The 15,356-nt window shown below is 39.4% G+C and overlaps 1 protein-coding gene across 2 annotated transcripts in view; it reads right to left on the bottom strand.

Annotated features, from left to right (window-relative positions):
- The window catches only part of LOC124593815 (protein O-mannosyl-transferase TMTC4-like), a 135,580-nt gene that overhangs the window by 18,275 nt on the left and 101,949 nt on the right, over positions 1–15,356 (bottom strand). For both annotated transcript variants that reach the window (XM_047132163.1, XM_047132164.1), the window contains exon 11: positions 4,620–4,734. In XM_047132163.1, coding sequence (XP_046988119.1) covers positions 4,620–4,734 — 115 coding nt within the window. The remainder of the gene's footprint in view (positions 1–4,619; positions 4,735–15,356) is intronic.

A 15,356-nucleotide genomic window follows, 5' to 3' on the forward strand; every position in this document is an offset into this window, starting at 1 on the left:
TTATAAGTTCACAGATAGCGCGTAACGGGAGACAAGGGAGGGGAGCCCAACTCCAAATACGTGCGAGAATTAATGAGAGTTACTGCAGAGCCAGTGTCCACTTGCATGCGAATGTCTTTATCCAGAACACGAACAGTAACAAACAACGTATTTGTTTGAGAAAGCACACAGTTAACATCCATGTCCGATGCCTCGTCCTCGTCGACAGGAACTTTAGGGGACTGACACACAGTAGCAATGTGGCCTTTTTTCCTACATGAATTACACGTGGCCCAATGTTTTGGACACGCGGCCCTGTTATGCTGTACGAAACAACGTGGACAAGAAGGAAGTGCGGAACGAACCTGCTTCTGTGGTTGCTGTTTTCGCTGCGAGCGTGGTGGCCCAACGCAACGTTGTTGATGCGAGTAAACCGCCGCCACGTCGTCGTTCCCCTGTGAAACAGGCAAAGTGTCCGCGTCGAAAGTGGTCTGTACAGCGCCCACATCACACCACGCGTCTATTTGCGCACCAGCAGTGTGAGACACTTCAAAAGATTGAGCGATGCTGAGAACGTCTGACAATGACGGGTTTGGCAGTTGTAAGGCACGTTGCCGGACTTCTTTATCAGGAGCAAGCCGTAGAATAGCGTCCTGAACCATTGAATCAGCATAAGACTCAAGATGAGTGTCCGTGACAAACTGACATTTCCTACTCAGACCGTGTAGTTCCGCCGCCCAAGCCCGGTAAGATTGATGGGGCTGTTTACGACACCGGTAGAACGCCATGCGGGCAGCAACTACGTGGGTGTTTTTTCGGTAATAGTGAGACAATAATTCAAACATTTCTTGGAAGGACAGAGAGGCAGGTTCCCGCAGAGGGGCTAACTGAGATAGCAGCTGATAGATCCGTGGGGAAATCCAAGATAGAAATAACGACTTACACATAGGAGCGTTGACAACACCGAAAGCCAAGAAGTGTTGCCGCAAATGCTTCTCATAATCCTCCCAGTCTTCATTGGGCCTCGTCGTAAGGAGGGAACGGAGGCGGAGAAGAGGAAGACAGACAATGAGTAAGCAACATCGACAACGCCTGAATAGCAGCCATCAGCTGTGTTTGTTGTTCAATGAGCGCTTGAATAAGCTGTTCCATGTCTGCCCCGACACGAACACACAATTCCACAACGCAGGAAAAAAAAATATCCGACCTCGTCGCCAAAAAGTGTTATAACCTTTAATCACTAATAAATTGCGTGGATATACAAAAGTAGAAACAATAGCGGGTTACATGCTATTAACTCTGTATCTGTCAGTCGACTGCCGTGCCGTCCTGAGAGTGGTTTGATGCAGCTCTCCATGCTACTCTATCCTGTGCAAGCTGCTTCATCTCCCAGTACGTACTGTAGCCTACATCCTTCTGAATTTGCTTAGTGTATTCATCTCTTGGTCTCCCTCTACGATTTTTACCCTCCACACTGCCCTCCAATACTAAATTGGTGATCCCTTGATGCCTCAAAACATGTCCTACCAACCGATCCCTTCTTCTAGTCAAGTTATGCCACAAACTTCTCTTCTCCCCAATTCTATTCAATACCTCCTCGTTAGATATGTGATCTACCCATCTAATCTTCAGCATTATTCTGTAGCACCACATTTTGAAAGCTTCTATTCTCTTCTTGTTCAAACTATTTATCATCCATGTTTCACTTCCATACATGGCCACACTCCATACAAATACTTTCAGAAACGAATTCCTGACACTTAAATCTATACTCGATGTTAACAAATTTCTCTTCTTCAGAAACACTTTTCTTGCCATTGCCAGTCTACATTTTATATCCTCTCTACTTCGACCATGATCAGTTATTTTGCTCCCCAAACAGCAAAACTCCTTTACTACTGTAAGTGTCTTATTTCCTAATCTAATTCCCTCAGCATCACCCGAGTTAACTCGACTACATTCCATTATCCTCATTTTGCTTTTGTTGATGTTCATCTTATATTCTCCTTTCAAGACACTGTCCATTCTGTTCAATTGCTCTTCCAAGTCCTTTGCTGTCTCTGACAGAATTACAATGTCATCGGCAAACCTTAAAAGTTTTTATTTCTTCTCCATCGATTTTAATACCTACTCCAAAGTTTTCTTTTGTTTCCTTTACTGCTTGCTCAATATACAGATTGAATAACATCGGGGAGAGGCTACAACACTGTCTCACTCCCTTTCCAACCACTGGTTCCCTTTCATGCCCCTCGACTCTTATAACTGCCATCTAGTTTATGTACAAATTGTAAATAGCATTTCGCTCCCTGTATTTTATCCCTGCCACCTTCAGAATATGAAAGAGAGTATTCCAGTCAACACTGTCAAAAGATTTCTCTAAGTCTACAAATGCTAGATATGTAGGTTTGTCTTTTCTTAATCTAGCTTCTAAGATAAGACGTAGGGTCAGTATTGCCCCACGTGTTCCAACATTTCTACAGAATCCAAACTGATCTTCCCCAAGGTCGGCATCTACCAGTTTTTCCATTTGCCTGAAAAGAATTCGCGTTAGTATTTTGCAGCTGTGACTTATTAAACTGATAGTTCAGTAATTTTCACATCTGTCAACACCTGCTTTCTTTGGGATTGGAATTATTATATTCTTCTTGAAGCCCGAGGGTATTTCGACTGTCTCATATATTTTGCTCACCAGATGGTAGAGTTTTGTCAGGACTGGCTCTCCCAAGGCTGTCAGTAGTTCTAATGGAATGTTGTCTACTCCTGGGGCCTTGTTTCGATTCAGGTCTTTCAGTGCTCTGTCAAACTCTTCATGCAGTATCATATCTCCCATTTCGTCTTCATCTACATGCTCTTCCATTTCCATAATATTGTCCTCAAGTACATCGCCCTTGTATAGACCCTCTATATACTCCTACCACCTTTCTGCTTTCCCTTCTTTGCTTAGAACTGGGTTTCCATCTGAGCTCTTGATATTCATAAAATTGGTTCTCTTTTCTCCAAAGGTCTCTCTAATTTTTCTGTAGGCAGTATCTATCTTACCTGTAGTGAGATAAGCCTTTACATCCTTACATTTGTCCTCTAGCCATCCCTGCTTAGCTATTTTGCACTTCCTATCGATCTCATTTTTGAGACGTTTCTATTCCTTTTTGCCTACTTCATTTACTGCATTTTTATATTTTCTCCTTTCATCAATTAAATTCAATATTTCTTCTGTTACCCAAGGATTTCTACTAGGCCTCGTCTTTTTACCTACTTGATCCTCTGCTGCCTTCACTACTTCATCCCTCAAAGCTACCCATTCTTCTTCTACTGTATTTCTTTCCCCCATTCGTGTCAATTGTTCCCTTATGCTCTCCCTGAAACTCTGAACAACCTCTGGTTTATTCAGTTTATCCAGGTCCCACCTCCTTAAATTGCTACCTTTTTGCAGTTTCTTTAGTTTTAATCTACAGCTCATAACCAATAGATTGTGGTCAGAGTCCACATCCGCCCATGGAAATGTCTTACAATTTAAAACCTGGTTCCTAAATCTCTGTCTTACCATTATATAATCTATCTGAAACCTGTCAGTATCTCCAGGTTTCTTCCATGTATACAACCTTCTTTATCTTTCCTTAATTCCAAATTTCGTACATAATGACTCTTGTCAGCGTAGGTTACAGGCATGTGTGAAGGATGACGAGTTAGTAAAATACTGCTCCACTGTACCTGGAATTCTGCATGAGTTTATAATTCATGTAATTGCACATCATGGTACTACACAGTGCTCCATACTGGCACAAATCTACAGACACCCTGTTTCTTTATTAAGATGCAGCAAATAAAATCCAGAGATCATCACTTCACTAACAAGCAGTATTAGCACAATTTCAGCCTTTATATAGTATAGATATGCAGTACTGGTGAATGCAGACGCCTCAAGGTAATGATATGTAAAAACCTGGAATTTACAGAGAGAGATTTAGTGAGCCTTCTTGATATGACAGATTAAATTATTCACACTTATTTTACAATCTTACATGTATGTTATTGTAATTGCTGCTTTTCATGTAGAGATACAATAACATCAGAAGAGTTAATCAAAAACATGATGTCCATTGAAATATTTCTGAGAACACAATGGTGATTGTGGTGGTGGTGGTGGTGGTGGTCGGTGTCACAGTCTGATATAGGATTAACACCATCTTGCTCTTTAGCAATGAAAGACGTAGTGCAGGACTTCTGAACCACTCATTTAAATGGAAGTCTTAGAGTATCTACTTCCACAAAATCTAAATTGTGCATTATCTGATCACCTATTTTCATCAAAATTAAATTATTTAACATTAGATACATATTCACATAATTTCACATGTGGGCCACACTAGACATGAATGCCGACATTTATTCTTTCTGGGCAGCTTTCACCAGGTAATTTCTTTTCCATCACCTTGACCCATTTCTTCTATCAGTGGTACTCTCTCATCAGGTAAAACATCTGTTGAACAGGCTACTGAGCTTGAAGTCTGCCTTTCATGAGCAGTGCTCTACCAAAATAATACAGAATGTTCTTGTGGGACAATGTCTTTAAACTGTTCCAAGTATTTAGATCCTCTGTTTTATACCAACATTAAATAAACAATACCAAAAAGTCAACATACCTATGTTGTCCAACATAATTATCATATTATTCCATGCCAGACTGTGCAGTGGCTTAAGAGTTGTAGCATTATTCCAAGCTTCATATGCTGCATTGTATTTTTTTAACTCCAGATACTGTAAAGGAAAAAAAATCCTTCTTCTGATATGTTACAGAGGTAACAAACATTAATGATATTGCACAATATTTCTACTCAGTAGGCTTAACTACAACATAATTATCAAAAATTTACTCATAGAATTCACCTGAGGAAGCTATAAAAATATGAGACAGAATTAATTGTCAGTATTTATCCTCAGGAGATGAAAAATTGAGCATTTGTAATAGGCACATATTAAATATACTATCCTAGATTTCATAATAGTTAGTTACTTTTTTGGGGGAAGAGAGAGAGGGATGGGTTGGGGAAGGTCAGAAAGGCAGAGCAGACACCATGATGAGATGGAGCCATCTGTTATGAGGACGAGGAGAGGCAAAGGATAAATTGTGTGTGTGTGTGTGTGTGTGTGTGTGTGTGTGTGCGTGTGTGTGTGTGTGTGCGTGCGTGCGTGCATGCGTGTGGAAGGATATTTCACTTTGTATTAACTTTGTAGGGAAGATGTGTACGCAATGCCAACAGACAACAGCACATTCATTGCAACAATAAAAAATTTACAAGAATGAGTCATTTAAAAATATGCAAGCATTATTGTGGCAGTCACGAGAAAGTCATAATGCATATATGCATATCACTTTACTAGCTCTGCGACTATGAACAAACAAGACATGAATAACACAGTAGAGAAAGAGACAGGAATAATATTAAGATCAAGTTCCTTGATGAGCTTACATTTAAAATTCAAAATTCAGGGTTAAAATAAAAACTTTGACAATAAAACAGATGAAAAGAGAACTTGCACAAGAAAATACAGGAAGGATAAAACAGAAAAGAAAAGGCACACATCATTTGGCTCTCACATTGTATCATAATAATGAAACCTTCCTCTTGCACAGATGAAAATAACAATAGAAAACAGAGGGTAACATTAGCAAATGAAACAACGTGAATAAAATTAAATCCACAGCAGGACACATTAAATATAATGTGCCACAAAGTTTGGTGTTTGGCCCACTTCTGTTCTTGATGTACATAAATGACATACCGGGGACACTGGATGACTCATCAAAAACTGTACTATTTCCTGATGACACAAGGATATTGACTTTGACTTACCAATGTAACATCTGTGTAACTCTAATATGTGTCTGAGATAAATCTGGGTTTTATCATTACATAAATAGCTAATAATAGTGTGTGTAAAGTAAAAATTCTTTGCTTGCTGTATCAAAAAATAATAGCAGCTGAATAGTATAGGAGGAGGAGCAGTGCTTTTTCAGAGTAGTTGTTTTCTTCCTAACATTAATGTTACATAATCTACACATTATTACCATAAATATCAGTTTGAGTAGACTGATGCTAGTAATAATATGTTGTTACTGTACTTTACAGAAGTGGCCTCCATTGGTAGCTTCTGCCTGTTAATGGATAGCTTAATTCGTTCCACGTCCCTGAAGGGACTGACAGAACATGATGTGTGAATGAATGAATAAATAATTTGGTGACTACTTAATGTGTTATACTTAATATCTATCCTGATTTTACTATCTTGACCAGAAACTGTAAGAAACATGTCCTTTAGTTTATGAACAGGTCCAATTTGCTTGGTCTTTTCTTCATTTGACAGAGTAAGGAAACACCAGTTTCCAAATTCTTGCATTTTTGTCATTCATTCAATTAATTAAAATGTTTTATGGGTTGGAGAGTTGAATGTTAGATCTTTTATTTGGCTAGGTAGGATAGAGAATTTAAAAATGGAAATGGATAGGTGGAAGTTAGATATAGTGGGAATTAATGAAGTTTGGTGGCAGAAACAACAGCACTTCTAGTGAGGTGAGTACAGGTTTATCAACACAAAATCAATTAAGGTTACTGCAGGAGTAGGTCTGATAATGACTAAGAAAATAGCAATACAACTGAGTTACTATGAACAGTGTAATGAATTAAATATAATAGGCAAGACAGACAGACAGCCAACATTCACCACAGTAGTAAAGATTATATACACCTACTAGCTCTGCAGATGATGAGATTGAAAGAATTTGTGTTCAGATAAAAACAAAAAAAAAAAAAAAGTTGTTAAGAGAGACTAAAATTTAATTGTGATGGAGCACTAAAATTCAATGTTAGAAAACGGAAGAGAAGGAAAAATAGTAAGAGAACATGACCTAGGGAAATGGCTGAAAGAGGAATCCATCAGGTAGAATTTTACACACAGCACATTTAATAATTGCTAAAACTTGGTTTGAGAGAAGGTTGTATATGTGGAAGAGACCTGGAAATACTGGAAGGTTTCAGATAAGTTACATGATGGTAACATGTATACTTCAGAAACAGATTTTAAATTGTGTACCATTTCTGGGAGTAGATGCGGACTGGGATGATAATTTATTGGTTATGCTCTGAAGATTAAGACTGAAGGAAGTGCAGAAAGGAAGGAACTTAAAGAGACAGGACCTGGATGTATTGAAAGAACTTCCAGTTATTGAGAGTTTCAGAGTAAGCTTTAGGTAGCAATTGACTGAAAACAGGGTGCAAGAAATACAACAGCAGAGGAGTGTGTTGCATTGAGAGATGAAACAGTGAAGACAGTAGAGGATCATATAGTCAAAAAGACAAGGCCCACTAGAATTCCTTGTGTAACATGTGATGAATTAGATTGATGAAATGAGAAAAACACAAACAAAAATTGTAGCAAATTAAGTAGAGAAAAGGGAACACAAAAATACAGAAATGGGATCAACTGAAAGTGCAAAATGGTTTGACAAGAAATACAAGCAAGCATGACTATGGGAAAGATGGATGCAGCCTATAGAAAAATTGAAGACTTCTATAGAGTAAAAAGAAGCAGCTAGATAAATATCCATAGCTTAGATCGCAAACCTGTAAGCAAAAGGTACAAGTTATACACAAAAAGGCTGTACAAAGGAAACAAACTTGAAGATAATATTATGGAAAGGAAAATGGAGGATATAATAGAAGAATCTGAAAGACCTAAGTCACAAGACACTAGGAATAGAAGATATTCTTCAAAATTACTGAGATCCTTGGAAGAACATACCATGATGAATCTACTCCACATACTGTGGGACAGATGAAATACTTTTGGACGCTAATTCCAAAGAAAGTAGGAGGTGGTACATGTGAATTTTACAGAACAATCAGTTTAATAAGTCATGTTTACAAGATTACAACATGAATTACTTAGCAAAGAATGGTAAAAGGGTAGATGCTGACTTCGGGAAGGATCAGTTTGGTTTCCCAAGAAATGTAGGAACTGAGCTTATGACTTTTATTACAACACTATCTAGATGACCGTGCTTCTCAAAAGAAGTTAAAGAAAGGCCTGTGCATATCATTACTTTTTATTGGATGTGACAAAGCAAGCTGGGATATTTTTACTTCCCCTCTTGTTTTGCCATCTGCCTCCTTAAAATTCATTTTTTCAATTTTAACTAATTATGATAACATACATGAATATTATCTGCATTTCCATAAAAGAGAAAGTTTGGCCCTCAGTTTTGAAGAATATAACACCGGGTCTAATTTTGTGCTTAGTTTTATGTAAGTAATTGATTTTCTAATTTATTTTGACTATTCCAAGTTAGTATCTTTCATTATAGGGTGAAATCAGTAATTGTTTCATAACTTAAATTCTATTGTTGACTTCTTGTATATACACGCGTAGATGCTGGTACTTAAATATACATGTGTATCAAAATATAAAGTGGAAGTGTTTGATTTCAGGATAGTAACCCATTACATTCCCACATTGGTGACCTCGTTACGAATTTCGATTACATTCCATGTCTCCCGCGCCTGTTCATTGTGCTACAAGTGATTGTTCGCTGCCATGTCTTCTCTGTACAATGCTTTCCTCATGGACTTGGAAGCTCAAACCAGCTCTCTGGATGTACTCATCATGTCTCCTGTGACATCCATGTTCTACACCCACATCACATGAGATGTTGGTCTTGCCACAACAGCTGTTAGCTGCACCTCCAACAAGAACAATGGACTCAGGATTTGTATTTCCGGATTGTGTTCGTCACCATGTGCATTTCAACTAAGACGATAGTCAGAATAGTGTTTCATGTGATCGTAATCCAAATGCACAGGTTAGGTTGCCTCCACAGCGGAATGTTCATTCATAGTGTGCTCCTGTGACCATTACTGTGGTGCCATGTGCAGTGCTGCAATTACCGTAACATGTAACATGTTTCAATCAGCTGTCCTTCAAACCCGTTATGACTTCTGTGAATACTAGCCAAGGACATATCATCACTAATAGTGCACCATCGGTATTCCCCAGGACTTCTTCGCAGGCAGTTGACCATAATAGTGCGAGATCAGTTTACAAGCCAGCACCTACTGTTGGTGTTGTGTAACCAATGGACGCATACCCCCACCCCTATCCGGCGACATACATCACCACACAACAAACTTTGCCACCATCATATGTCGTGGACTTTAATTCATGTCGCACATGTTCACAATCTGCCCCCCCACCCCCTCTGCCCGCACAGAGGGTTCTGGTTCCTGCCATAAGCATGCTCGCTGTTTCCACAGCACCGGCTGTGCCTACTGTGATGGCCTTCCGCGTTTTCTCCGAAGTTGGACAGTTCAATGTGACATCCCTGGTTGGTGCATCAGTTTCGGGGACCCCGGCTCCTGCTGCCCTTCTGCCTGTTCATTCCATGGTACCAATTGTGCCTGCCACAATGGCCTTCCCCGACGCAACAGGTATGCTCAGTGATCACACACATGGCAACTGTGACAAACATGTTTTTGGACCTATACCCCCTCCACCGTTACACATGCCATGCCGAACTGTCATGCTACCATTCTGTGGCCAGAATGGGATTTCGCAGCTCACATAAACAATTCATTGTTCCCAGAGGTTCCTAATTCTCCTCCATCTCCTCCTCCTGGACGGCTAAAGGAGTTACCGCTGCTGTCAGAAGACAACCTTGTGTCGTGGTTCGTAGAGCACATTTTCGAGCAACGTCACGTTGCTGATGACAACTCCAGGTTCATGTGCCTCATGTCACAGCTTCATGACCACTCACACCTGATCTGTGACCTGCTCCTCTCTCTGCCACCGGCTCTGAAGTATGACTTCACCAAGAACATGATTATTGAGTGCCTCGCCTGTTCCCCACCATGCAGTCCCTCTGCTGGGTATTTTCACATTCCTCCAGGACATCTCAGGCACGTCCATATCAATCTCAATGGCCCTCTTCCACTATCAGAAGGTTTTTAGACATGTCGTGGTTTCTATTGACTGCTTGCCCAATGGGTGGAAGCCATATCTTTGCCGAACATCATGACCGAGACGGTTGATAAAGGTTTTGTCTCCTCTTGAATCACCCAGTTCGGCTGCCCAGCCACAATCACAACAAACCAAGGCCAGCAATTTGAGTCATCCCTGTTCGTCTTGCTGTGTCGCATGTGTGGTATCCACAAAATCCACACCACCTTGTACCCCCCCCCCCCCAGAGCAACGGTTTGGTGGAATGGTGGCACCACACTTTAAAGACCACCCTCAGATGCTATAACTGCCTTTGTTCGGATGCTCTACCTTGGGTCTTTTTAGGGTTGAGATCAACGCACAAACCAGACATCCAGGGAACCATTTGAGAGGTGGTTTATGGGGAGGACCCCGTCCTGTCAGGTGAACTAGTCCAGCCCATGGCTCAGGAGGATTTCCCCCCCCCCCCCCCCCCCCTGCCCCACCCTCCCAGACTTCATTAGCCACTTGTATATGCATTTCGAGCACATGCGCCTCTATCCACTGGTTAGCCATACCCAGCCACTCTCCTACACGCCCGCTTCTCTTCAAGACTGTTCCCATGTCATGTTACGGGACGACACAGTACGCCAACCTTTACAACTCCCTACCCGGGCCCCTTCAAGGTTCTGCAACGTGGGGATTCAACATGAGACCATTCTCGTCAAGGACACCACACAGACAGTTTCACTGCGTCAGGTCAAACCTGCATTTGTGGACTCCAATTCTCTGGCACCAGGCTCTCCCAATATGGCTGATGACCAAGGCCCCCACCATGTTTCATACTCCTTGAATGATACACCACAAGTCACTCAGGCCCATGGTCTCTCACCGGTGTCCAGCCCTAGCGAGGCACCTTTTTCTGGTTTCCCAAACAGTTTAAGTGACTCTGCATTCATGGGTTTTCCAACCCATGCCACCCATGCTGAGGTCAACCCTCCTACGATCGAGTTTTATGCCTCAGTTCTGCCAATCCGCGTGGAAGACGTCTTGCTGGTAGTAGATCGCGACCATGTTCTCGTCCTTCTTATGGACACAATCCTCCATTATCAGATGAGTGCCTCAAAGTCAAGATACTACATTGTTTTGTCCTCTCTCAACACTGTGACCCCACCATCCTAAGCACCTTCATCTATCCACTCGGTGAGATTTGAATCGTCTCTCCACACTTTAGTTCTTCTCCATGCTTCGGCCCATCGGCTTTCTCTCGAGCCAGCCGTCGCCTCACCTGACCATGCCATCTGCAGGACTTCGTGATGGACCTACCACTTCTTGTTCCACCACAGACTTCATCGCCAGATGACATGGAGGTACCAATCGTCCAGCCCCCGGACCCCAGGATGTCCTTGAAGCAGACACTACCCCACCCCCCAGGACCAATCACAAGTACTTCGTATAAACATTGACCTGTAAATGAGAACACTCTCTCTGCTTGTGAGTTTTTTGGACAAACAGTTTGAGATGATTCAGTTTGTTTATGTGACTTCTTGTATCCACACATGTAGATGCTGGTACTTAAATATACAACTACATCAAAATATAAAGTGGAAATGTTTGATTTTGGGATAGTAACTCATCACATTCCCATAAGCCTGTTCAAACAAATAAACAGAAAGACACAAGTTTATAGTTTTATTATTGTCTTAAGAGAGACAAATCTACATTTAAAGTGTTTGCAGATTTAAAGGAAAGCTGTTGACGATGTTGACTGGTATGTGCTCTTTGAAATTCTGAAGGCAGTAAGAATAAAATACAGGAACAAAAGATTATTTGCAACTTATAGAGAAACCAGACTGCAATTATAAGAATTGAAGGACATGAAAGGGTAGCAGTAGATGAAATGGAGTGAAAAAGATTTGTAGCATACACAAAATGTCATTCAGTCTGTACATTGAGGAAGCAATAAAGGAAACAGAGTAGACATTTGATGAGGGCATTAAAATCCAGGGAGAAGAAATAAAAACTATGGGGTTCATTGATAACATTCTAACTCTGTCAGGGATAGAAAAAGACTTGAAAGATAAGCTGAACAGAATCACAGTGTCTTGGAAGGGTGCTGTTAGATGCATTTCAACAAAAGTAAAACAAAGGTAGTGGAATGTAGGTTGACTCAGTCAGATGATGCAGAAATAATTATATTAGAGAATGAGACAATAAAAGCAGTAAACGTGTTTTGCTATATGAGCAACAAAATAACTGACACTCACTGAAGTAGAGAGGATGCAAAACACAGAACGGCAATAGCAAGAAACTAATTTCTGAAAAGAGATGTTTGTTAACACTGTTAACAGTTAGGAAGTCTTTTCTGAAGATATTTATGTGGAATGTAGCCTTGTACAGAAATGAAACATTGACAACAGTTGAGACAAGAAAATAATTGAAGCTTTTGAAATAAGATGAGAATATATTAGATTATACATAATTTTAATTCCAATTGATACATAATGAGGAGACGCTACAGGATGTTGAACGTGCCAGAAAACAACAATACACACTAAATATTTATGAAGGAAAAAACAGATAAGCTAATATCTTTCACAGATTCCAAGTGAAATAGTCCTTATGGATGTGGAACACATAAAAAATCTTAAACCTATTTACATTTAAAAAGTAATAACATATATGAATATTCAATACACAGAAGTGCATATGATAATTCTTAGGCTATTGTAGCCATGCATCATCAGATAGAAGAATTATTTTACAACGCTTATTTACAATGATCACATTATGGCACCGAATTGGTACAGAAGTCAGAGTGTACATAATACTAGCATTATTTGATGTACTAATAAGATATATACATCAGTTGGTCATGCTAAGAAATTCATCAGTAGAGTAGAAGTAGTTGGCTACTGAATAAATCCTTCAATTTCCTTTTAAACTGAACTTTGTTACTGGTTAAATTTTTCATGACTGCTGGCAAGTTATTGAAAGTGTGTGTTCCTGAACAATGGACACCTTTCTGGACCAAAGTAAGAGACTGTAAATCTTTGTGAAAATTATTTTTATTTCTGTTACTAGTTCCACGAACTGAACTGTTGGTTTGAAAAAGATATGTATTTTTAAAGACAAACTTCATTGAGAAATAAAATTATTGGGAAGCAGTAGTCAGAACTGCCCTCTGCAGAAAGTTCTTGAGTTCACATCACAAATAATTCATTTTACATGTTTCTGGGCTCAGAAAACTTTTGTTTGGCTTGATGTGTTACCCCAAAAAGTAATCCCATATAACATTATAGAATGAAGTTAGCAAAGTACGCTAAGTTTATTTTTATATCACCTATGTCTGATAACATTCACATTTCAATAGAGATTTGTTAGGTGCTCCTCCTTGTTGTATTTATTATCAAGCAGTAATCCCAAGAATTTAACACTGTCAACTTCTACCATCTACTTGTCATCATATTTTATGCATATACTGGTGGTGAACCTCTTACAAGTTCTGAATTGCATACTGCGTGTTCCTTCAAAGTTTAGTGACAAAAAGTTGGCTAGGAACCATTTACTAATGTCCATAAAAATTTCATTGGAGAAGAATGCTGAGTATTAGATGGGCAGACCGAATAACTAAAGAAAAGGCCCTGAATAAAACTGGGGAAAAAGAAATTTATGGGCAAATTCAAAATGAGAAGGTATCAGTTGGTAGGCCACAGCATGGGGCGTCATGGAATCGTCAATTTGGTAATTGAAGAAAGTGTGAGAGGGCAAAAAATCTGTAGAGGTAGACCAAGGCTAAAGAGAATTTCTCCAACAGCATACCCCACCAACTGATAATTCTCGATAAATGACTTCAGAACTCAAGTATCATGTCAATAAGAAGTTTCTTCAGCATCCAAAAGACATCATACATGATACGAACATTTCAAAGATGCTCAAAGAATATCTAGTGAAAACAGAATACTGCAGTATTAACTGCAGCTTAATAAGTTAAATCTACAAACATTGTTACATGTAATTAACAGTGCTCAAATATCAACTAAAATGGTAAAATTCTAGTAAAAATATGTTACTGAATGTTTCATATGTGTGACTTGTCTTACATTAAACTAATATTTGCTGTATACAGCATCATCTCACAAGATCAAAATATTAGTAATTTACTTGTGTGCATGTCTGCTGCAACCAGAAAGTATATGTTCTTTCTATCTTCATGTGTCAAAATTTATAACTGATGCATATTTACTTGAAGACAAAGGAGTAGTTATTGTTTGGATCAATATCTTCAATTACAAACAAAATCCTTGACAAGTGTTCTCCATCTGGACCACAGAAAAGTCTGTCTTGTGTTTTGTAACATTCTGTGGGAATATATCCACCGCAGTTCTAGATGGTGACAAATAATGTGGTTATCACTGAACTGAATCAGGCGACTGGATAAAATTCCATGTAGTATCTTGGACAATACTTTCACTGGGAATCCTCAATGATTCCTTTCTCTTGGAAAGCATCTTGGTGTCTACAAATATGGAGTTCAATCAGCTGCTTTGGGCAGGTACTGGGTCAGACATGGGTTTGGTTTCCACTGATGCAATTAGTAGGTGGAATTTCACTGGGCATGGCCTGCATCTCTATAGGAAAGAAAAAGGTAAATTGGCTGAGGTGATAGCAAAATCCTTAAGGTTGGTTGGTTGGTTGGTTTGTGGGATTGAAGGGACCAGACCGAAAATCCTTAAGTGTGGGGAGCGGGGGAGGGGGGAGTGTGGTAACTCATGGGAGAACCTCTTTCTTAGGCTAAGGTGAGTGTTCAGTTATTCAACATAGAAAGGAATTAAGCCTAATGAGAAGGTCAGACAGGCAGGTACTAAAGGTGTTACTAAATCAAAATAGTCTCATAAAGGAATAGCAAAAAATAATGTTAGTGCATTACATCAGAATATCAGGGGATTAAAATATGAAGTTGATGAACTACTTGTTCATTTCAAATAGTCTCATAAAGGAACAGCAAAAAATAATGTTAGTATATTACATCAGAATATCAGTGTATTAAAAAATGAAGTTGATGAACTTCTTGTTCGTTTCGAAGATTTGGAAACTGAGGATGTAATAGATGTAGTATGCCCATCTGAACATCTTATAGTCACAGATATAGAAAAGTGAATATAAGCATTTTGCACATGGAAGTAGACAATATGAAGAAAGGACGAGTTGCTATATATGTTAAAAGTTATCATAACAAGAAAAATTTAGAAACTAAAAAATTTTATGTAGAGCAATATAGAGAAACATGTGCTTGTGAGTTCAAACTAAATAATAGTACCCTTAATTGTAAATGTGTATAGGTCCCATTGCAACAATTTCTGAAAAACTTGGATTCTTTCTTGTGCTATCTGTCAGAGAGAGGGAAGTAA

Source organism: Schistocerca americana, chromosome 2 (assembly GCF_021461395.2).
Source record: "Schistocerca americana isolate TAMUIC-IGC-003095 chromosome 2, iqSchAmer2.1, whole genome shotgun sequence".
In the NCBI taxonomy this organism is placed as follows: Eukaryota; Metazoa; Arthropoda; class Insecta; order Orthoptera; family Acrididae; genus Schistocerca; species Schistocerca americana.